Source organism: Procambarus clarkii, chromosome 40 (assembly GCF_040958095.1).
Source record: "Procambarus clarkii isolate CNS0578487 chromosome 40, FALCON_Pclarkii_2.0, whole genome shotgun sequence".
NCBI classification, from domain to species: Eukaryota; Metazoa; Arthropoda; class Malacostraca; order Decapoda; family Cambaridae; genus Procambarus; species Procambarus clarkii.
Genome location: NC_091189.1, coordinates 30,096,617 through 30,121,233, shown reverse-complemented (window position 1 = coordinate 30,121,233; position 24,617 = coordinate 30,096,617). Strand labels below are relative to the sequence as shown.

The 24,617-nt window shown below is 54.5% G+C and overlaps 1 protein-coding gene across 2 annotated transcripts in view; it reads right to left on the bottom strand.

Moving 5' to 3' along the window:
• Positions 1–24,617, bottom strand: part of LOC123757995 (uncharacterized) — a 208,387-nt gene that overhangs the window by 9,330 nt on the left and 174,440 nt on the right. For both annotated transcript variants that reach the window (XM_069338920.1, XM_069338921.1), the window contains one exon: positions 466–575. In XM_069338920.1, the coding sequence (XP_069195021.1) occupies positions 466–575 (110 nt within the window). The remainder of the gene's footprint in view (positions 1–465; positions 576–24,617) is intronic.

Genomic DNA, 24,617 nt, shown 5'->3' with positions numbered 1-24,617 from the left:
AGAGAGAGAGAGAGAGAGAGAGAGAGAGAGAGAGAGAGAGAAAGATGAAGATAAAGAGAAAGAAAAAGAATGAGAGAAAAAGAGAGAGATAGAAAGAAAGATGAAGAAAAAGAGAAAGAATGAGAAAAAGAAAAAGAGAAAAAGAATGAGAAAGAAAAAGAAAGAAAAGGAGAGAAAGAGAAAAAGAGAAAAAGAGAAAAGAAAGAAAGAGAAAGAAAGAAAGAATGAGAAAGAGAAAAAGAAAGAGAGAGAGATAAAGATATAAAAAGATAAATATATAAAGAGAACTAAAGAGGAAGAGAGAAGAGAAAGAGAGAAGTACATTATCTGAGATCCTTTATGAACCCTAGTCTTAGTTTAAAAAAAAAAGCAGCAGCAGCTAAGAGTGGCGAGAATATACTCAAAGACCCACACTTCAACAAGAGAGAACCTGCCTGAGTGTTGTCTGGTGTAGGAGAGACTAACCTTGAAGGCGTCCCTGAGCTCCTTCTCCTCGTCCTCGGGGGGTCGCTCGCCCCCGGCCCCCATGTTACACACGATCTCTACGAACTCGTTGAAGCTGAACGTGCCATCGCCTGAGGGAGACACCACACGTGTAACAACCTGTCCTCTCACCTAATCTGTCCCATTTTTTACGCAATCGAGCAATACGTTAAAAATGCGACGAATTAGTGATAATTAAAGCACAGTAATATTGATGCTTCCTACACGTTGGCCTCGGTAGGTTAGGAGGGTTGCTTAGGGTTGTATGTTTTTGCTTATACAAAACGGTTGTATTTTGTATGGAGCGGCAAATGGAGAGAATAGGTTGTAGACAATCACCAGGAAGGCCGGCCACAGACCAGGCTGTGGGAGTAGAGCAACTCTGGAAATCATCAACAAGTAATAAGGTAAGTAATTATCAAAAGAAGGCACCAAGCCGGGAAGGCTATGTAGCACCATGAAATGTGCAAGATATTCATAAGGCGCTAAATAAAGGATTCCAATATGAGAACAGAAACGCACAAGGCAAACGATATCAAAAGTATCTGATTCACCAAGAGTATCTGATTCACCAAGAATTCTATCGAGGGACAAGTGACCGCGAGAGACGGTCGGAAAGCAAGACGCACGCTCGTCCTGGAAATCAGAACATTCAACAAGAATATGCACAACTGTAAGAGGGAGAATGCAATTTGTACAATAAGGAGCAGGGCGGCGGCTCCATTAAGTGACTGAGTTAAGCATGTATGGCCAATACACAACCTTGCTATAGCCGTTTCCCATCGCCGGTTATGGTGGTAGGAGGAAGGCCACGGGGGGGGGACACTATGCTTAAGAGTACGCAGTTTGTTACCAACAACAGAAAACCAACAACCCTGCCAACGAGTAAGGATGGAGGAATGAATAACTGGGTAAAAGTCGGAATAAGGAATACCTTTATGGGAGATGGGAAAAGAGTGGATAGCTTTTCTAGTAGCAGCATCTGCATGCTCATTTTAAGAAACACCAATATGGCTGGAACCCAGCAAAACTCTACGGATTTAAATTTACTAGCGATAGGAAACAGCCAATGTTGAATCTCTATGACCACCGATTGGAAAGGATTAAAGGACCCCTAGAGCCATGAGGGCACTACGAGAGTCAACTACAACCACAAAGGAGGATTGACAACGAGAAAGTAGGAGACATAGAGAATAGCATAAAGTTCTGCTGTGATGATGTTAGTCTCCAGAGGCAGGCGACACAAAGGTGTGGTCAGGAAAAACAACAGCGTAGCCTACACCGTCAGCAGACTTAGACCCATCGGTGAAGATGGAAATGGAGCGGGAATGTGAAGAAATTGCTCAAGGAAAAGACGTTTCAGAACTATAGGAGGAGTAAAAGTTTAAATGATGTGGGTCAGGGATTTGCAATATTGAGAAAGGGTGACCCTCCAGGGGGCAAAGACGGAACAACACTAGGAGAAATATTAGTAATACTAACCGAAAGAGAATGTTGTAGGCGAGACAACCAGACAAAGAGGGAGGTGGTGAAGGGGAACAGGAACTACAGGAAAAGGTCAAAGCACAACACAGGCGAGAGCGAGGGTTGTAAGGACCGTGCAAGGTAGCAAAAAAAGTAGCGATCTCGGCGGTCCTGGAGAGACAGGAAGCCAGTGTCAGCGTACAAACTGAGGGGTAGGAGTTGAACGAAAAGCACCAGAGTTGAGGCACAACCCAGTATGGTGCAAATGATCAAGATGACGAAGAGTAGGAGGAGAAGCAGAAGAGTAAGCAGGGGCAACCATAATCAAGTTTAGACAGTATGAGAGAGGAATGCAAAGGGAGGAGCATGCGCCTATCTGCTCCCAAAGAAGTATGTGACAGAACCTTAAGTAGGTTAAGGACTTTAGAGCATTCAACACTGAGGTAAGAGAAATGGGGCGACCAAGACAAACGAGTGTCAAAAATGAACCCCAAAAACTTCGCGGAATCTTTGTACACAAGGGGATGACCATAAAGCGACAAAGAAGGACGAAGGACGACACGCTTTCGAGTAAAAGTCATGGCACAAGTCTTAGTTGCAGAGAACCTGAAGCCATGATTGGCGGCCCAAGACGACACAGCACCAATCGCAAGTTGAAACCGCCGTTGAAGAAGAGGCGAATCATCACAGAGTAAGATCGTTGACATAAAGAGCAGAGAAGATGCGAGTAGGAAGGGAGGAAAGAAGACCATTGAGGGCAACCAGAAAAAGAGTAGTGCTCAGAACACTACCTTGGGGTACACCTTTGTATTGCCGAAAAGAGGCAGAAAGAGTGGCACCAAGCCTGACTAAAGAAACAACGAGAGGGAAGCTCTGGAGGAAGAGAGGGAGATTACCACGAAGGTCAAAAGAACGAAGATGGGACAGAATATGGTATCTCCAGGTTGTGTCATAAGCCTTTTCCAGGTCAAAAAGAACAGCATCAACATAGGTCTTCGCAGCAAAAGCAGTACGAATATAGACCTCCAAGTTCACCAGAACATCAGTCGTGCTGCGGCACTTGCGAAAACCAAATTGAGAAGGATAGAGGTGGTGATGGTGTTCCAAGAACCACATCAGACGAACATTTACGATACGCTCAAAGAGTTTGCAGACTCAACTCGTGAGGGCAATAAGGCAGAAGTCCTTAGGGGGTGTCCCAAGAGACTCCAGTTTCCGAATAGGAAGTACAACGGCATCGAGCCTGTCCTCGGGGACTGACGACGACTCCCAGACCCGATTATACAGACTCAGTAAATACTGAGACGTGCAAGGAGGAAGGTGGCAAAGCATCCCATGATGAATGTCATCCGAGCCCACTGCTGTAGAACCGCAGAGGGCCAGGGCAGACTGACGTTCAGAGAAGGGATCGTTATGGGAAGGCAGAGATGAGTGCGGAAATCTAAGGGATGAGAATGAAGACGGGCTTACGAAGAAGGAAGGATTGAGGAAGGTGAGAACCAGAGCTAACAGAAGAAAAGTGGGAACCCAGTTCGGTCGTGACCTGCACTGGGTCCGCCACAAGAGTACCACGGGGGTGAAGAACCGGCGAGACATCTGGAACGAACTTCCCTACAATTTTGCGGATCTTCTTCCAGATCTGTGGCAGAGGAGTATCGGATGTAATAGTGGAAACATAAGTTTTCCAACTTTCACACTTATCTGTACGGATGATCCTACAGGCTATCGCACTTGCTTTCCGAAACAAAACAAAAGAATCAGCCGTCTACCGGCGTCGGTATTTCTTCCAGGCTGCATGCTTATAGCGGACAACCTGAGCACAGTCCGCATTCCACCAGGGAACGCACTTCCAGGTGCCCCGGGAGGTAGAGCGAGGAATAGAGTGGAGGGCAGCATCGAAGACGTTGTCATGAAAAAGGAGGAGGGCGCCAGGATGAGGCAGAGAGGAGAGGTTAGAGAGAGTAGCACGAAGAGTGAATAGGTTCCAGTCAGCTTTGGCAAACTGCCACCTAGGGAAGGAGACGGGAGGGTGAAAAGAGAAAATGGACACAAGGATAGGGAAATGGTCACTTATGGAGGTCATCAAGAACCTGCCACGTGAGATCTAAGTAAGGGGACGACGAGCAGAGAGAAAGATCAAGACAGGAAAGGGTGCGAGTTCGAGAGTCCACATAGGTGGGCTCACCAGAATTCAGAAGAAACAGGGAAGAAAGAACGAACGGTTCGAGAAGTCGGCCTCGGGTGTTTGTCAGAACATCACCCCAGAGGGTATATCGACAATTGAAATTCCCCAACAGGAGCACTGGGTCAGGCAAGGAGCCCAGGAGGTGCTTAAAATCAGGAAGGGAAAGTGGGACATTTGGAGGGAGGTAAATAGAACAGACTGTATACCATTTACTCACAAAAACACGAGCAGCAGAACAATGGATAGGCGACGGAAACAGTAGGGGGACGAAGGCAATATATCAGTACGAATCAAGAGAACAGTAGATGTTATTGACCCCAGCAAGAGCTGAGGGGGGAAAAAGAAAGGAATAACCACGAGAGTGACCAGGACGAACACCAAGCATCCGCTCCTGGAGACAAACACAAAGTGATGAAAACTGTGTAATCAGAAGTTGGAGTTTATGGAATTTGGCATAAAATCCACGAATATTCCATTGAAGAATAAACATTATCAAAAAGATAAAGGACAGCAACAGAGAACAATGAAGAAAAAAAGGTAAAGAACACAGTATATTAAAGAAGCTCAGGATCAGCAAAAATCAGGGTTACAGGGCATGGATAAACTTAGTAAGGACAGAGGGAAGGAAGCGGAGGGACAGACCAGAGGCAGACGGACGGGGTCCGGAGGGAAGGGAGCGGGAGGTTAGACCAGAGGCAGACGGACAGGGTCCGGAGGAGGGGGAGACAACAGAGAGAGGGCTGTGAAGGACAGCTGGAGGGGGGGGGGGGAGGTAGAAACCAGGCAGTGCACCTCAGCAAGGGCAGCAACCAAGAGGGAATCGGGGGTGTAAGAAACCTCCATAGCTGGGACATTGGGCCCGACCAAAGAAATGGGAGGGGACGTAGCGATGGAGTCAGAGTTGGGGGGCAAGGAAGAAAGCGATGCTTCAAGGATGAGTAAGTAATTAATTATCAAAAAGAATGCACCAAACTGGGAAGGTTATGTAGCACCATCAAATGTGCAGGATAATCAGAGGGCGCTAAATATCACCAAAGACATCAATACGAGAACAGAAACGCATAAGGCGAACTATATCAAAAGTATCCGAGTCCCCAAGAATACTATCGAGACACAAGCGACCACGGGGGACGGTCGGAAAACTAGACATGCTCATCCCGGAAGTCAGAACATTCAACAAGGATATGCACGGCCGTAAGAGGGACAATGCAATTAGGACAATAAGGAGCAGGGAGGTGCTCCATCAAGTAAGTGACCATGAGTTAAGCGAGTATGGCCAATACGCAACCTCGCCAGAGCCATTTCCCATCGCCGGTTACAGTGGTAGGAGGATGGCCACTAGGACACAACCTTAAAGAGAACGTAGTTTATTACCAGTAACAGATGACTAACAAGCCTGCCAACGGGTAAGGATGGAGGAATGGATAACCGGGTAAAAGTCGGAATAAGGAATACCTTTACGAGAGATGGGACAGCTTCCCTGGCGGCAGCATCCGCACGCTCATTTAAAAGAGACACCAATATGGCTAGGAACCCAACAAAACTCAACCGACTTAAATTTACTGTGAACAAGAAACAGCCAAAGCTAGATCTCGACAACCACTGAATGAACTGGATTAAAGGACCCGAGAGCCATGAGGGCACTACGAAAGTCAACAAGAACTACAAAGAAAGATTGACAATGAAAGAGCAGGAGACGAAGAGCATAGAGAATAGCATAAAGCTCCGCTGTGAAGATGCTAGTCTCCGGAGGTAAGCGACATACAAGTGTGATCAGGAAAAACAACAGAGTAGCCAACACCGTCTGCAGACATAAACCCATCAGTGAAGACGGAAACGGAGCGAGAAGAAAAGGCGTTTTAGAACTACAAGAGTATAAAAGCTTTAGTGATGCAGGTCAAGGATGTACAAAACTGCGGAAGGGGGACTCTCCACGGGGGCAAAGAAGGAACAACACGAGGAGAAATATTAGAAATACGAACGGAAAGAGAATCCTGTAAGCGAGATAACCGGACAGATAGAAGGTGTTGGTGAAGAGGGACAGGAACTACAGGAGGGGGTAAAAGTTAAAGCATGACAGAGGCAAGAGGAAGGATGTTGCAAGGACCGCGCAAGATAGCGAAGACAGTAGGGATCACAGCGATCCTGGAGAGACAGGAAGGTAGTGTCAACATACAAGCTGAGGACGGGAGTCGAACGAAAGGCACCAGAACTGAGGCGCAACCCAATATGGTGCAAAGCATCAAGACGGCGAAGAGTAGAAGGAGAAGCAGACGAGTAAGCAGGGCAACCATAATCGAGCTTAGACAGGATGAGAGAGGAATGTAAAGCAAGGAGAGTGCGCTATCCGCTCCCCAAGAAGTATGGGACAATACCCGAAGGAGGGTAAGGGCCTTAGAGCACTCAACACGGAGGTAAGAGATATGGGGAGACCAAGACAAACGAGTGTCAAAGAATAACCCCAAAAGCTTCGCGGAATCTTTGTACTCAAGGGGATGACCATAATGTGAAAAAGAGGGACGAAGAACGACCCGTTTCCGAGTAAAAGTCATGGCACAAGTCTTAGTAGAAGAGAACTTTAAGCCATGATCGGTGGCCCAAGACAACATGGCATCAATCGCAAGTTGAAGCTGGCGTTGAAGGAGAGGCGAATCATTACCCTGACAGCAAAGGGTAAGATCATCGACATAGAGCGAAGAAGACGCCTGAGGGAAGAGAGGAAAGAAGACCATTGAAGGCAACCAAAAAAAGAGTAGTGCTCAGAACACTACCATGGTGCACACCTTCGTATTGCTGAAAAGAGGCAGAGAGAGTGGTACCAAGCCTCACCCGAAAGGAACGACGAGAGAGGAAGCTGTGGAGAAAGAGAGGGAGATGACCACGAAGGTCAAAAGAATGAAACGGATAGAATAAGATAATGCCAAGTGGTGTCGTAAGCCTTTTCCAGGTCAAATAGGACGGCAACAACGGAGGTCTTCGCAGCAAAAGCAGTACAAATATAGACCTCTAAGTTCACCAGGACATGTGTTGTGCTGCGGCACTTGCGGAAACCAAATTGAGAAGGGAAGAGGAGGTGATGGTGTTCCAGGAACCACATCAGACGAACGTTAACCATACGTTCAAAGAGTTTGCAGACTTGTGAGGGCAATAGGGCGAAAGTCTTTAGGGGAAGTTCCCAGAGACCCTGGTTTGTGAACAGGGAGGACAACGGCATCGAGCCAGTCCTCAGGAACTGACGACGACTCCCAGATTCAATTACTGTATACAGACTCAGTAAATACCGAGACGTGCATGGAGGGAGATGGCGAAGCGTCTCATAATGAATGCCATCGGAGTCCGCTGCTGTAGAACCGCAGTGGGCCAGGGCAGAACGAAGTTCAGAGAGAGAGAGAGAAGGGATCGTTATAGCGAAGTCGAAGATGAGTGCAGAAATCTAAAGGACGACATTCAAGGACAGGTTTACGAAGAAGGAAAGATTGGGGAAGATGAAGACCAGAGCTAACAGAAGAAAAGTGGGAACCCAGTTCGGTAGCGACCTGCAACGGGTCTGCCACAAGAGTATCATGGAGGTGAAGGACCGGTGAAAAATCGGGAACACACATACCTGCTATCTTGCGGATATGCTTCCACATCTGTGGCAGAGGAGTTTCGGACATAATGGTGGAGACATAAGATGCCCAACATTCATGTTTAGCCATACAGATGGCCCTACGGGCCACAGTGCTCGCCTTCCGAAAGAAAAGAAAAGAATCTGCCAATGGCGGTGTCTCTTCCAGGCTGCACGCTTACAGCCCGAGTACAGTCTGCATTCCACTAGGGAATGCACTTCCGTGGACCCCGAGAGGAAGAGCGAGGAATAGAGCGGAGGGCAGCGTCTAAGACAGTGTCATGAAAAAGGAGGAGAGAGCGAGGGAGAGGCAGAAGGGAGGGGTCAGAGAGCAGCACTGAGGGTAAATAGGTTCCAGTTCGCTTTAGTAAACTGCCACCTAGGGAAGGAGAGGGAAGGGCGAAAAGAGAAAAAGGTAACAAGGATGGGGAAATGGTCACTGCCATGGAAGTCATCAAGAACCTGCCACGTGAAATCTAAGTAAAGAGAAGACGAGCAAAGAAAAAGATCAAGACAGGAAAGGGTGCGAGTCCGAGAGTCCAAATGTGTGGGCTCACCAGAATTCAGAAGAGACAGGGAAGAAGAGGATAAACGGCTCAAGAAGGCAACTGCGGGTGTTCGTCAGAACATGACCCCAAAGGGAATGACGACAATTGAAATCACCCAGCAGGAGCACAGACTCTGGCAAGGAGTTCAGTAGGTGTTTCAGATCAGGAAAAGAAAGCGGGACACTCGGGGGGAGATAAAGGGAACAAACGGTGTACCATTTCCCCACAAAGATACGAGCAGCAGAACAATAGAGAGGCGAAGGAAAAATTAAGGGGACAAAGGGAACGTCAGAGTGAATCAAGATAGCAGAAGAATTAGGAGCCCCAGCAACAGCTGGGGAGGGGGGGGGGAGAAAGGAATAGCCACGAAAGCGACCAGGAAGAGCACCAAGCATCGGCTCCTGGAGACAGACACAAAGGGGCGAAAACCGCTAAATCAGAAGTTGGAGTTCAAGGAAATTGGCATAATAACCTCGAACATTCTATTGAAGAATAGATATCGACGAGAAGAGAAAGGACAACAACAGAGAACAAGGAAAAAACAAAGGCGAAAGAGCAACATAGCACGTTAAAGAAGATCAGGGTCAACAAAGTCAGGGTAAGGGGGCATGGATAAACTGAGCAAAGATGGAGGGAAGGAAGTGGGAGAACAGACCAGAGATGGACGGGTGGGGTCCGTAGGAGGCGGAGGAGGAAGGAAGAGGAAGGAGGAGGAGACAACCGAGAGGAGCAGTCAAGGACAGCAGCAGGAAGAGGGGGAGTAGAAAGAAGGGAGCGCACCTCAGCAAGGGCAGCAACCGAGAGGGAAGCGGGGGCCAAAAAAACCTCTATAGCAGGAACAGGGGGTGCAACCACCGAAATGGGAAGGGAAGGAGCGAGAGTCAGTAGTAGGGGCCGAGGAAGAAAGCGAAGCCTTCTTACCTGCCAGGGAGGAGGAGAGAGAGGAGCTAGGCTTACGCTTCTGACTTGAAGACAGAGGTGTCCCAGCAACTACGTACCGAGCAACGGATTCCAGCGTCTCAACAGGAGAAGCTGAACGAGAGCACACATGACGGCCGTTAGGAGAGCGATGGACATCAGCCCGCACCGACAGGCGGCAGGGAGAGTCAATAGACGGAGGACAAGGATGGGAAGGAGGATCGGAGGGAGACAAGGAAGAAGACACAAGAGACATGACAGACCGGGTAGAAAGAAGGGGAACCCCAGACAGAGGACCAGGCGGGGGACCCTTTGGGACAGAACTCAAAGGAACAGAAGAGGGGGCAGTGGGCATATCAGGGTCCAAGGCCCGGAAACGGTTGTGAGTCTGAGGATGGAGGGAAGGACGAGGAGAGGAAGAGCGCAACATGCAAGCAGAAGAGACGTTAGCATAAGGTGGGAGCCGGCGAACCTGGCACCTCGCCTCAGGAAAAGATAAACGCTCCCGGTGCTTCAAGTTGAGGACGGCCGCCTCAAGCTTGTAATGGATACACGCACGGGAGAAGGCAGGATGGGCCTCACCGCAGTTGAGGCAGCGAGCCTGGGGAGAAGTGCACTCCGACAGAGTGATCTTCGCCACCACACAAAGGACAGAGAGAGAGAGTCCCAGAGCAGCGGAGGGCACCATGCCCAAACTTCCAGCACTTGTTATAGAGCCTAGGAGAAGGAATGTACTCCTGGATGGCGCACCTGGCACCAGCAAGAATGACAGAGGGTGGAAGGGTCCTACCATCAAAGGTAACCTTGACAACCCGAAGGGGTTGACGGCGACGACCACGAGGGGGACGAGTAAACGTGTCTACCTGGAGGACAGAATGGCCTTGGGCATCGAGGATATGTCGAATATCATCGTGGCAGTCCTGCAGATTCCGAACACTGGTCGCAACATGGGGCAGGAGGCGAATAGTGCCAACACTGGCATTCAACCGAGCTTTCCTTGAAACCCGAACAGAGGTCTCCCCAAGGCAGGATAAGGCAGCCAAGCAGGAAGCTGCATCCTGAGAAGGAGCAGCAACGACACGTGTACTGAGACGAGTGGGGTTGAAGGTAACAGAGGCATCCACGGAATCAACAAGATGCCGATGGAGGGAGAAATCATCAAGAGGCGCAGAATCAAGAGGGATGAGATCAAAGTATTTGGCCCACGAAGCAGGACCAAAGAAGGCTTGATAGGCATCAGAACGGGAAGGAATTGAGCGAGTGCTGCCTTGTCGAGGACGGCGTTGAAAACCCCCAGAGAGAGGGGTTAAAAGGCGCAGTAGTCACAACTAGAGATTGAGCCGTGCCAGGGGACGAGGTAGTCACCACTGGGGGCTTGGGGCTCGACCCAACCACAGATGAGGGAGGGGAGCCGAAGGGAGTAGTCAGAGAGGCCAAAGGAGGAGCAAGGTCGGGGCCCAATGCAGCAGTGGCTACAGAGCCCGGTCTTCGACCGGGCCAACTCACGGGGGCTTGGTCGCCCACCCCACGAGCCTGAGAAGGTAAAGGAGGAACAGTATGCAGCATGGGTACGAAAAAGAAGCATTCATACACGAATGTGCCCCCACACACACCATGGAGCCACAATTAGAGGCAGGACACCCAACAAGAAGCTATCGCCGATCATGCCGGGGCCTCCTAGGGGTGCGTCGTGAGTATACGCGACACAAACGCCACCTTAAGAACCGCCAGTCCGTCGAGATCGAGTTCAGTGACGAAAGGGGGATTGACAATAAAAATTTCCCCTTGCTCTCGACGTTGGCCACTACAGTTCTACAGGGGCAAGAGTATGCCTCCTCAAGTACCCGGGCGTCAAAATAGAAGTCCAAAGGAAGAACCAAAACAAGCAAAAGGTCGGCAGGAAACGATAAGCAGATAGGAGAAGAGGGGGAGAAAAACGAACGGAAGGAAAAGGAAAAGGAGTCCAGCACAATTAGAGAGGACAGCAGCAGGAGCACAATGCTACAAAAGGACAGAGGACTGTCCCAAGGAGCATCACACTCCGGCAGCCGACCACCAAGCCCCCTCATGGCGCCAACGGGCCGAATGGAAAGGGGGAACCGGGAGTTAAGTTCCACCTACCAGTATATAGCCATAGGCTATCTACCTACCACACCTATTCAGAGGCTTGTTTGAAAGAAACAACACAGCCAGCTGTCTGCAATTAACAGCTTAGCAGAAGCGAGGTTACCTCACATGACCTGACCCGAAGGCAATTTGTTACAATTACCACCTGAAAGGCGTTACTCTAGAATACTTATAGGGCCGGCAACCTGGCACTACCGATATCCTGTGTGACTGAAAACGCGTTTTATGTAAAATACTAAATAAACCCATTTATGGTGTTACACCACCAGGGCAGCCAGGGAGGCCGAGAGCTGGGCAGTGCGGGAAGGGGTGCGTCGTCCCCAGCGGTGCTCCACCTTTTTAACAGGAGAGTCCTACTGCCTCGTCCATTCTCCCACACTGGTGCAATGACCTCATTCTCCCTTTCACCCCAACCACCCACCAAGGGCAGCCCCTCACGGGCGGCCCCTCCAGCGGGAGGTCCGTTGACTGACAAGAACCCTAAGTTCGTGTCCCTTCGCCCATACAGCAACCAAATAAGGAGCAGAAGGAGCCAAGACAACCTTCACCAGCCCCAGGGAGTCGTACGTAAGCCCCCTCACCACGACAAGGTATTGATATTAGCTGTTCCCCCTTTGAAGGGGGAACAGGTAATATCATCACTTGGTGATGGAAAACCATCTCTGAAACAGTCATCTGGCAGATCTCTACAGGCCTCAGCTACAGGGCTCTGCCGCTGTGGCTGTCAGAGTTGACCCTCTTGGTATCGACAGCTCGTCTGCTCTATCACCATTATCTTCTCCTCCTCCTCCTCTTCTCTTCTACTTACCGTTTTATCTTCCCCTTCTGCTGCTTCCTCCTCAATTTTAGTTCACACCAATATGTATATAACTTACCGTCGTGGACACCCAACTAACTTACCGTCGTGGAAACCCAACTGCTCATCATTCGCTACTGTGCTTCTCATTTACTCTTTCAATAACACAATGAAACATTATTTATTGCATGGCATTATTGTTAAATTTCTTAACTTGCATATCAATTGGTATTCCCACTTACGCGTGTTTCCTTACCGTTTCATCCCTGGTAGTTAGTAACCTATTTTAATCCTCCATGCTCTGGTAGTTAATTATCTAAACTTTTAGACTTTTGTAGTTACTGGGTCATTGTCTTGCACCCGAGTCACTGACCTATAGACATGCACCAGGTAGTTACCGACCTCGTACCTGTCCTCTTACAAATTAATTCTGAATTTGTCCGTTTGCCAGTGTGGCCGAAAATGGACGTAATTTTAAAATGAAAAATAATTGAAAATAAATTTTGGATTTTTTTTTTCCAAAACAGCAAGTTAAGGTCCTCTGGTAGGGTAGGTGGGCAGGAAGTTCTCCTTAAGTTTCAAAACGTCATGAAAATCAAATTTCATGGTCAGAAAAGAAAAGTTTGAAAGAAAAACATCTTTCAAAATTAATTGAAAGTTTCCTCTCCTAACCTAACCGAGTAAGCCGGAGGACCCAAACAGAAAACGGGACAGTACGTCACTTTCGTGAACCTATTTAATTTCAAATTATGTCCATTTTTGGCCATATCTTGCATACGAGCATTATTGTTTTAGATATAGCTACTCATAACGAAATGTCCATGTAGCACGGGCTATGGTGAGCCCGTAAACACATTATACGAGCGAAAAGTGGTGTTATTTTAAGAGGACTGGTTGGGTAGTTAGTGACCCATCCTCCTGCTGCACCTGGTAGTTACTGACCCCTTCTCCTCCTCCTGCGGGGTGTGTCGGGCTGGTGGCGGCCCTGAAGGGCAGCTGCCCGCCTGCTGCAGCTGCTGCTCGACACCTCGCTCATCGTCTCCATCTTCTTCTCTCCTCTTCTGCTGTTTTCCTCCTCACCTGCCCACCTTTTTAATGTCTCTCCTCGCCTTTTGCTTTTATTGCTATTTAGTTCTCTAGTGCTTTTATTTTCCTACTTTACGTTCAATAGTCACACATATTTTACCTGTAACATCATTAGCGGTCAAATTAAGTTCAACAACACGAGAATAACACCGAACAAGGATAATATGTTATAAGAATAAGAGAAAATGGGAATTTGAAAAGAAAGCGTGAGCTAAAATTATTTTTTTTTTAACGGGAATTCCAACAACAAAGTTTAAAAATTCTAGACAGGTGCTTCAGAATTATTATGGAACAGCTCTTGTAGATGGATGGGCTCAAGGGTGGTGTCCCCGTGGGCACAAGAGGGCCAGGGTCAAGGGTGGTGTCCCCGTGGGCACAAGAGGGCCAGGGTCAAGGGTGGTGTCCCCGTGGGCACAAGAGGGCCAGGGTCAAGGGTGGTGTCCCCGTGGGCACAAGAGGGCCAGGGTCAAGGGTTGTGTCCCCGTGGGCACAAGAGGGCCAGGGTCAAGGGTGGTGTCCCCGTGGGCACAAGAGGGCCAGGGTCAAGGGTTGTGTCCCCGTGGGCACAAGAGGGCCAGGGTCAAGGGTTGTGTCCCCGTGGGCACAAGAGGGCCAGGGTCAAGGGTGGTGTCCCCGTGGGCACAAGAGGGCCAGGGTCAAGGGTTGTGTCCCCGTGGGCACAAGAGGGCCAGGGTCAAGGGTGGTGTCCCCGTGGGCACAAGAGGGCCAGGGTCAAGGGTGGTGCTACCGTGGGCACAAGAGGACCAGGGTCAAGGGTGGTGTCCCCGTGGGCACAAGAGGGCCAGGGTCAAGGGTGGTGTCCCCGTGGGCACAAGAGGGCCAGGGTCAAGGGTTGTGTCCCCGTGGGCACAAGAGGGCCAGGGTCAAGGGTGGTGTCCCCGTGGGCACAAGAGGGCCAGGGTCAAGGGTGGTGTCCCCGTGGGCACAAGAGGGCCAGGGTCAAGGGTGGTGTCACCGTGGGCACAAGAGGGCCAGGGTCAAGGGTGATGTCACCGTGGGCACAAGAGGGCCAGGGTCAAGGGTGGTGTCCCCGTGGGCACAAGAGGGCCAGGGTCAAGGGTGGTGCCACCGTGGGCACAAGAGGGCCAGGGTCAAGGGTGGTGCCACCGTGGGCACAAGAGGGCCAGGGTCAAGGGTGGTGCCACCGTGGGCACAAGAGGGCCAGGGTCAAGGGTGGTGCCACCGTGGGCACAAGAGGGCCAGGGTCAAGGGTGGTGCCACCGTGGGCACAAGAGGGCCAGGGTCAAGGGTGGTGTCCCCGTGGGCACAAGAGGGCCAGGGTCAAGGGTGGTGCCACCGTGGGCACAAGAGGGCCAGGGTCAAGGGTGGTGCCACCGTGGGCACAAAGGGGGTTAAAGATGGTGTAAGTGGTGACACAGTGCTACAATAAATGGTGTGAGCGTGGCATTACGATGTCTTACCCAGACCCTGTGTGTGTAATCTTCCTCCTCCACCTCTCTCTCTCTCAGCCCCCTAGTCCACTCCTCCACCTCTCTCTCAGCCCCCCCTGGTCCACTCCTCCACCTCTCTCTCTCAGCCCCCCCTGGTCCACTCCTCCACCTCTCTCTCTCAGCCCCCCCTGGTCCACTCCTCCACCTCTCTCTCTCAGCCCCCTGGTCCACTCCTCCACCTCTCTCTCTCAGCCCCCCTTGTCCACTTCTCCACCTCTCTCTCAGCCCCCCCTGGTCCACTCCTCCACCTCTCTCTCAGCCCCCCTGGTCCACTCCTCCACCTCTCTCTCAGCCCCCCTGGTCCACTCCTCCACCTCTCAGCCCCCTGGTCCACTCCTCCACCCATCCGAGGGTTACCTCACCACACGCTCTCACACACTTGTACACAACTAATTAAGACCTCAAAAGAAAACTTGTGAGAGTGAAGCTCTCCGCTACTTCTCGCCTCTCTAGGTTGTGTACCTGCCTGGCCCCCCTCCACCTGCTGCTGCCTGCCTGGCCCCCTCCACCTGCTGCTGCCTGCCTGGCCCCCCTCCACCTGCTGCTGCCTGCCTGGCCCCCCTCCACCTGCTGCTGCCTGCCTGGCCCCCCTCCACCTGCTGCTGCCTGCCTGGCCCCCCTCCACCTGCTGCTGCCTGCCTGGCCCCCCTCCACCTGCTGCTGCCTGCCTGGCCCCCCTCCACCTGCTGCTGCCTGCCTGGCCCCCTCCACCTGCTGCTGCCTGCCTGGCCCCCCTCCACCTGCTGCTGCCTGCCTGGCCCCCCTCCACCTGCTGCTGCCTGCCTGGCCCCCATCCACCTGCTGCTGCCTGCCTGGCCCCCATCCACCTGCTGCTGCCTGCCTGGCCCCCCTCCACCTGCTGCTGCCTGCCTGGCCCCCTCCACCTGCTGCTGCCTGCCTGGCCCCCCTCCACCTGCTGCTGCCTGCCTGGCCCCCTCCACCTGCTGCTGCCTGCCTGGCCCCCCTCCACCTGCTGCTGCCTGCCTGGCCCCCTCCACCTGCTGCTGCCTGCCTGCCCCCCCCTCCACCTGCTGCTGCCTGCCTGGCCCCCTCCACCTGCTGCTGCCTGCCTGGCCCCCCTCCACCTGCTGCTGCCTGCCTGGCCCCCCTCCACCTGCTGCTGCCTGCCTGGCCCCCCTCCACCTGCTGCTGCCTGCCTGGCCCCCATCCACCTGCTGCTGCCTGCCTGGCCCCCATCCACCTGCTGCTGCCTGCCTGGCCCCCATCCACCTGCTGCTGCCTGCCTGGCCCCCTACACCTGCTGCTGCTGCCTGCCTGGCCCCCTACACCTGCTGCTGCTGCCTGCCTGGCCCCCCTCCGCCTGCTGCTGCCTGCCTGGCCCCCTCCACCTGCTGCTGTCTGCCTGGCCCCCTCCACCTGCTGCTGCCTGTCTGGCCCCCTACACCTGCTGCTGCTGCTGCCTGCCTGGCCCCCCTCCACCTGCTGCTGCCTGCCTGGCCCCCTCCACCTAATGCTGCCTGCCTGGCCCCCCTCCACCTGCTGCTACCTGCCTGGCCCCCCTCCACCTGCTGCTGCCTGCCTGGTCCCCCTCCACCTGCTGCTGCTGCTGCCTGCCTGGCCCCCCTCCACCTGCTGCTGCTGCTGCCTGCCTGGCCCCCCTCCACCTGCTGCTGCTGCTGCCTGCCTGGCCCCCCTCCACCTGCTGCTGCTGCTGCCTGCCTGGCCCCCCTCCACCTGCTGCTGCTGCTGCCTGCCTGGCCCCCCTCCACCTGCTGCTGCTGCTGCCTGCCTGGCCCCCCTCCACCTGCTGCTGCTGCTGCCTGCCTGGCCCCCCTCCACCTGCTGCTGCTGCTGCCTGCCTGGCCCCCCTCCACCTGCTGCTGCTGCTGCCTGCCTGGCCCCCCTCCACCTGCTGCTGCTGCTGCCTGCCTGGCCCCCCTCCACCTGCTGCTGCTGCTGCCTGCCTGGCCCCCCTCCACCTGCTGCTGCTGCCTGCCTGGCCCCCCTCCACCTGCTGCTGCTGCCTGCCTGGCCCCCATCCACCTGCTGCTGCTGCCTGCCTGGCCCCCATCCACCTGCTGCTGCCTGCCTGGCCCCCATCCACCTGCTGCTGCCTGCCTGGCCCCCCTCCACCTGCTGCTGCCTGTCTGGCCCCCTACACCTGCTGCTGCTGCCTGCCTGGCCCCCCTCCGCCTGCTGCTGCCTGCCTGGCCCCCCTCCACCTCCTGCTGCCTGTCTGGCCCCCTACACCTGCTGCTGCTGCTGCCTGCCTGGCCCCCCTCCACCTGCTGCTGCCTGCCTGGCCCCCTCCACCTAATGCTGCCTGCCTGGCCCCCCTCCACCTGCTGCTGCCTGCCTGGCCCCCCTCCACCTGCTGCTGCCTGCCTGGCCCCCCTCCACCTGCTGCTGCCTGCCTGGCCCCCCTCCACCTGCTGCTGCTGCTGCCTGCCTGGCCCCCCTCCACCTGCTGCTGCTGCTGCCTGCCTGGCCCCCCTCCACCTGCTGCTGCTGCTGCTGCCTGCCTGGCCCCCCTCCACCTGCTGCTGCTGCTGCTGCCTGCCTGGCCCCCCTCCACCTGCTGCTGCTGCTGCCTGCCTGGCCCCCCTCCACCTGCTGCTGCTGCTGCCTGCCTGGCCCCCATCCACCTGCTGCTGCCTGCCTGGCCCCCATCCACCTGCTGCTGCCTGCCTGGCCCCCCTCCACCTGCTGCTGCCTGCCTGGCCCCCTCCACCTGCTGCTGCCTGCCTGGCCCCCCTCCACCTGCTGCTGCCTGCCTGGCCCCCTCCACCTGCTGCTGCCTGCCTGGCCCCCCTCCACCTGCTGCTGCCTGCCTGGCCCCCTCCACCTGCTGCTGCCTGCCTGCCCCCCCCTCCACCTGCTGCTGCCTGCCTGGCCCCCTCCACCTGCTGCTGCCTGCCTGGCCCCCCTCCACCTGCTGCTGCCTGCCTGGCCCCCCTCCACCTGCTGCTGCCTGCCTGGCCCCCCTCCACCTGCTGCTGCCTGCCTGGCCCCCATCCACCTGCTGCTGCCTGCCTGGCCCCCATCCACCTGCTGCTGCCTGCCTGGCCCCCATCCACCTGCTGCTGCCTGCCTGGCCCCCTACACCTGCTGCTGCTGCCTGCCTAGCCCCCTACACCTGCTGCTGCTGCCTGCCTGGCCCCCCTCCGCCTGCTGCTGCCTGCCTGGCCCCCTCCACCTGCTGCTGTCTGCCTGGCCCCCTCCACCTGCTGCTGCCTGTCTGGCCCCCTACACCTGCTGCTGCTGCTGCCTGCCTGGCCCCCCTCCACCTGCTGCTGCCTGCCTGGCCCCCTCCACCTAATGCTGCCTGCCTGGCCCCCCTCCACCTGCTGCTACCTGCCTGGCCCCCCTCCACCTGCTGCTGCCTGCCTGGTCCCCCTCCACCTGCTGCTGCTGCTGCCTGCCTGGCCCCCCTCCACCTGCTGCTGCTGCTGCCTGCCTGGCCCCCCTCCACCTGCTGCTGCTGCTGCCTGCCTGGCCCCCCTCCACCTGCTGCTGCTGCTGCCTGCCTGGCCCCCCTCCACCTGCTGCTGCTGCTGCCTGCCTGGCCCCCCTCCACCTGCTGCTGCTGCTGCCTGCCTGGCCCCCCTCCACCTGCTGCTGCTGCTGCCTGCCTGGCCCCCCTCCACCTGCTGCTGCTGCTGCCTGCCTGGCCCCCCTCCACCTGCTGCTGCTGCCTGCCTGGCCCCCCTCCACCTGCTGCTGCTGCCTGCCTGGCCCCCCTCCACCTGCTGCTGCTGCCTGCCTGGCCCCCCTCCACCTGCTGCTGCTGCCTGCCTGGCCCCCATCCACCTGCTGCTGCCTGCCTGGCCCCCATCCACCTGCTGCTGCCTGCCTGGCCCCCCTCCACCTGCTGCTGCCTGTCTGGCCCCCTACACCTGCTGCTGCTGCCTGCCTGGCCCCCCTCCGCCTGCTGCTGCCTGCCTGGCCCCCCTCCACCTCCTGCTGTCTGCCTGGCCCCCTCCACCTGCTGCTGCCTGTCTGGCCCCCTACACCTGCTGCTGCTGCTGCCTGCCTGGCCCCCCTCCACCTGCTGCTGCCTGCCTGGCCCCCTCCACCTAATGCTGCCTGCCTGGCCCCCCTCCACCTGCTGCTGCCTGCCTGGCCCCCCTCCACCTGCTGCTGCCTGCCTGGCCCCCCTCCACCTGCTGCTGCCTGCCTGGCCCCCCTCCACCTGCTGCTGCTGCTGCCTGCCTGGCCCCCCTCCACCTGCTGCTGCTGCTGCCTGCCTGGCCCCCCTCCACCTGCTGCTGCTGCTGCTGCCTGCCTGGCCCCCCTCCACCTGCTGCTGCTGCTGCCTGCCTGGCCCCCCTCCACCTGCTGCTGCTGCTGCCTGCCTGGCCCCCCTCCACCTGCTGCTGCCTGCCTGGCCCCCCTCCACCTGCTGCTGCCTGCCTGGCCCCCCTCCACCTGCTGCTGCTGCTGCCTGCCTGGCCCCCCTCCACCTGCTGCTGCCTGCCTGGCCCCCCTCCACCAGCTGCTACCTGCCTGGCCCCCCTCCACCTGCTGCTGCCTGCCTGGCCCCCCTCCACCTGCTGCTGCTGCTACCTGCCTGGCCCCCCTCCACCTGCTGCTGCCTGCCTGGCCCCCCTCCACCTGCTGCTGCCTGCCTGGCCCCCCTCCACCTGCTGCTGCTGCAGTAGTCTACTGCGTGAGCTGTCGACTACTGGAGCAGTGCCTGAAGCCAAGAACCGGTGCTGGGCTTAAAGGTTCTCTCAACTTTAACACACGATAACCCAATTGAGAACTCCTGTGGCTGACGTGTCCACCAGCACTATGTGACACGTGTTTGTGTGACACGTGTTTGTGTGACACGTGTTTGTGTGACACGTGTTTGTGTGACACGTGTTTGTGTGACACGTGTTTGTGTGACACGTGTTCGCCCTCACGTGGTTGTCACGCCACCTGCGGCACGCTGCTGCATGTCCTCTCTTTACCCGAGTTTACCTGAGAACCATTAACACTGCTGGCCTCGACGAGGACAGGAAACCGGCGGCTTGTCGATGGCCCCCCCCCCCAGGTGTGTTGGCAGGTGTTTCAACACTTGCCACATGTTGGGACATGTGTGGCCATGGCCGTTGTGTCCGGACTCTTAGCGTCTGCTGCTGGTCAAAATGTTTATAGACATGAAGACAAAGTTCACCTCGACACCTTTACTATCAGGTTCTCATTGGCTTAATTATCTGATTTAATTTAGGTGTTAAATGTTCTGGACACTAAGGTAGAAGGGAGATTTTTTTAAGCAAGTAGTGTCGAGGCCTTATGATGGGATCGAACCCGGATCCCTGAACTCCCAAGACACACCCACTACTGACTGAAACGTGAAAAGTATGAACAGTAATACTTGACTCTTTGGAAGACATCATCCGGTCCCACACTCCACACTGCCAGTCAGTCGGGCAGTACTTGTGATGAACACGTCTGGTTAAGAGCCAAGCTCATCATGGTTCAGTCGGCAGTGTATGGGCACCTTGGGGGTCCAGGGATGCTGGTTCAGTCCCAATATAAGATCAATATTTCATCAAATTCATCATTGTGACTGTGGAAGTCCTCGGCGATCATCAGTGACGGCGTTGATCAGACCACACTAGAAGGTGAAGGGACGACGACGTTTCAGTCCGTCCTGGACCATTCTCAAGTCGATTGTGGACCAATCACAATCGACTGGAGAATGGTCCAGGACGGACCGAAACGTCGTCGTCCCTTCACCTTCTAGTGTGTGGGCTGGTCAACATACTTCAGCCACGTTATTGTGACTCATCGCCTGCATCAGTGACGGCCTTAAGAGCCCAGACTGACGTCCACCTTCAGCCTCTACACCACCAGTTCCAGCCATGTTGTCCTCAACACTGACGTCCACCTTCAGCCTCTACACCACCAGTTCCAGCCATGTTGTCCTCAACACTGACGTCCACCTTCAGCCTCTACACCACCAGTTCCAGCCATGTTGTCCTCAACACTGACGTCCACCTTCAGCCTCTACACCACCAGTTCCAGCCATGTTGTCCTCAACACTGACGTCCACCTTCAGCCTCTACACCACCAGTTCCAGCCATGTTGTCCTCAACACTGACGTCCACCTTCAGCCTCTACACCACCAGTTCCAGCCATGTTGTCCTCAACACTGACGTCCACCTTCAGCCTCTACACCACCAGTTCCAGCCATGTTGTCCTCAACACTGACGTCCACCTTCAGCCTCTACACCACCAGTTCCAGCCATGTTGTCCTCAACACTGACGTCCACCTTCAGCCTCTACACCACCAGTTCCAGCCATGTTGTCCTCAACACTGACGTCCACCTTCAGCCTCTACACCACCAGTTCCAGCCATGTTGTCCTCAACACTGACGTCCACCTTCAGCCTCTACACCACCAGTTCCAGCCATGTTGTCCTCAACACTGACGTCCACCTTCAGCCTCTACACCACCAGTTCCAGCCATGTTGTCCTCAACACTGACGTCCACCTTCAGCCTCTACACCACCAGTTCCAGCCATGTTGTCCTCAACACTGACGTCCACCTTCAGCCTCTACACCACCAGTTCCAGCCATGTTGTCCTCAACACTGACGTCCACCTTCAGCCTCTACACCACCAGTTCCAGCCATGTTGTCCTCAACACTGACGTCCACCTTCAGCCTCTACACCACCAGTTCCAGCCATGTTGTCCTCAACACTGACGTCCACCTTCAGCCTCTACACCACCAGTTCCAGCCATGTTGTCCTCAACACTGACGTCCACCTTCAGCCTCTACACCACCAGTTCCAGCCATGTTGTCCTCAACACTGACGTCCACCTTCAGCCTCTACACCACCAGTTCCAGCCATGTTGTCCTCAACACTGACGTCCACCTTCAGCCTCTACACCACCAGTTCCAGCCATGTTGTCCTCAACACTGGAGCCAGTCTGGGTCTAGTCTTCTTGAGCATCACGGCTTGGTCGGTAGCGCGCGCCGGGGAACACTCGGTAAATAGCCTCGAGTCCTTCACACAAACACACTTTCTCAATCCATTTTTTATAGCAGTTGGAGCAGTGCCTGAAGCCTTCCTATAGCAGCTGGAGTGACTGAAGCCTTCCTATAGCAGTTGGAGCAGTGCCTGAAGCCTTCCTATAGCAGTTGGAGCAGTGCCTGAAGCCTTCCTATAGCAGCTGGAGTGACTGAAGCCTTCCTATAGCAGTTGGAGCAGTGCCTGAAGCCTTCCTATAGCAGTTGGAGCAGTGCCTGAAGCCTTCCTATAGCAGCTGGAGTGACTGAAGCCTTCCTATAGCAGTTGGAGCAGTGCCTGAAGCCTTCCTATAGCAGCTGGAGTGCCTGAAGCCTTCCTATAGCAGTTGGAGCAGTGACTGAAGCCTTCCTATAGCAGCTGGAGTGACTGAAGCCTTCCTATAGCAGTTGGAGCAGTGACTGAAGCCTTCCTATAGCAGTTGGAGCAGTGTGTGAAGCCTTCCTATAGCAGTTGGAGCAGTGACTGAAGCCTTCCTATAGAAGTTGGAGCAGTGACTGAAGCCTTCCTATAGCAGTTGGAGCAGTGACTGAAGCCTTCCTATAGCAGCTGGAGCAGTGACTGAAGCCTTCCTATAGCAGCTGGAGCAGTGACTGAAGCCTTCCTATAGCAGTTGGAGCAGTGACTGAAGCCTTCCTATAGCAGTTGGAGCAGTGACTGAAGCCTTCCTATAGCAGTTGGAGCAGTGACTGAAGCCTTCCTATAGCAGTTGGAGCAGTGACTGAAGCCTTCCTATAGCAGCTGGAGTGACTGAAGCCTTCCTATAGCAGTTGGAGCAGTGACTGAAGCCTTCCTATAGCAGCTGGAGCAGTGACTGAAGCCTTCCTATAGCAGCTGGAGTGACTGAAGCCTTCCTATAGCAGTTGGAGCAGTGACTGAAGCCTTCCTATAGCAGTTGGAGCAGTGACTGAAGCCTTCCTATAGCAGCTGGAGTGACTGAAGCCTTCCTATAGCAGTTGGAGCAGTGACTGAAGCCTTCCTATAGCAGTTGGAGCAGTGACTGAAGCCTTCCTATAGCAGTTGGAGCAGTGACTGAAGCCTTCCTATAGCAGTTGGAGCAGTGACTGAAGCCTTCCTATAGCAGCTGGAGCAGTGACTGAAGCCTTCCTATAGCAGCTGGAGCAGTGACTGAAGCCTTCCTATAGCAGCTGGAGTGACTGAAGCCTTCCTATAGCAGTTGGAGCAGTGACTGAAGCCTTCCTATAGCAGTTGGAGCAGTGACTGAAGCCTTCCTATAGCAGTTGGAGCAGTGACCGAAGCCTTCCTATAGCAGCTGGAGCAGTGACCGAAGCCTTCCTATAGCAGCTGGAGCAGTGACTGAAGCCTTCCTATAGCAGTTGGAGCAGTGACTGAAGCCTTCCTATAGCAGCTGGAGCAGTGACTGAAGCCTTCCTATAGCAGCTGGAGCAGTGACTGAAGCCTTCCTATAGCAGCTGGAGCAGTGACTGAAGCCTTCCTATAGCAGCTGGAGCAGTGACTGAAGCCTTCCTATAGCAGTTGGAGCAGTGACTGAAGCCTTCCTATAGCAGCTGGAGCAGTGACTGAAGCCTTCCTATAGCAGCTGGAGCAGTGACTGAAGCCTTCCTATAGCAGCTGGAGCAGTGACTGAAGCCTTCCTATAGCAGCTGGAGCAGTGACTGAAGCCTTCCTATAGCAGCTGGAGTGACTGAAGCCTTCCTATAGCAGCTGGAGTGACTGAAGCCTTCCTATAGCAGCTGGAGCAGTGACTGAAGCCTTCCTATAGCAGTTGGAGCAGTGACTGAAGCCTTCCTATAGCAGCTGGAGTGACTGAAGCCTTCCTATAGCAGCTGGAGTGACTGAAGCCTTCCTATAGCAGCTGGAGCAGTGACTGAAGCCTTCCTATAGCAGCTGGAGCAGTGACTGAAGCCTTCCTATAGCAGCTGGAGCAGTGACTGAAGCCTTCCTATAGCAGTTGGAGCAGTGCCTGAAGCCTTCCTATAGCAGCTGGAGTGCCTGAAGCCTTCCTATAGCAGTTGGAGCAGTGACTGAAGCCTTCCTATAGCAGCTGGAGTGACTGAAGCCTTCCTATAGCAGTTGGAGCAGTGACTGAAGCCTTCCTATAGCAGTTGGAGCAGTGTGTGAAGCCTTCCTATAGCAGTTGGAGCAGTGACTGAAGCCTTCCTATAGAAGTTGGAGCAGTGACTGAAGCCTTCCTATAGCAGCTGGAGCAGTGACTGAAGCCTTCCTATAGCAGCTGGAGCAGTGACTGAAGCCTTCCTATAGCAGTTGGAGCAGTGACTGAAGCCTTCCTATAGCAGTTGGAGCAGTGACTGAAGCCTTCCTATAGCAGTTGGAGCAGTGACTGAAGCCTTCCTATAGCAGTTGGAGCAGTGACTGAAGCCTTCCTATAGCAGCTGGAGTGACTGAAGCCTTCCTATAGCAGTTGGAGCAGTGACTGAAGCCTTCCTATAGCAGCTGGAGCAGTGACTGAAGCCTTCCTATAGCAGCTGGAGTGACTGAAGCCTTCCTATAGCAGTTGGAGCAGTGACTGAAGCCTTCCTATAGCAGTTGGAGCAGTGACTGAAGCCTTCCTATAGCAGCTGGAGGTGACTGAAGCCTTCCTATAGCAGTTGGAGCAGTGACTGAAGCCTTCCTATAGCAGTTGGAGCAGTGACTGAAGCCTTCCTATAGCAGTTGGAGCAGTGACTGAAGCCTTCCTATAGCAGTTGGAGCAGTGACTGAAGCCTTCCTATAGCAGTTGGAGCAGTGACTGAAGCCTTCCTATAGCAGCTGGAGCAGTGACTGAAGCCTTCCTATAGCAGCTGGAGCAGTGACTGAAGCCTTCCTATAGCAGCTGGAGTGACTGAAGCCTTCCTATAGCAGTTGGAGCAGTGACTGAAGCCTTCCTATAGAAGTTGGAGCAGTGACTGAAGCCTTCCTATAGCAGTTGGAGCAGTGACTGAAGCCTTCCTATAGCAGTTGGAGCAG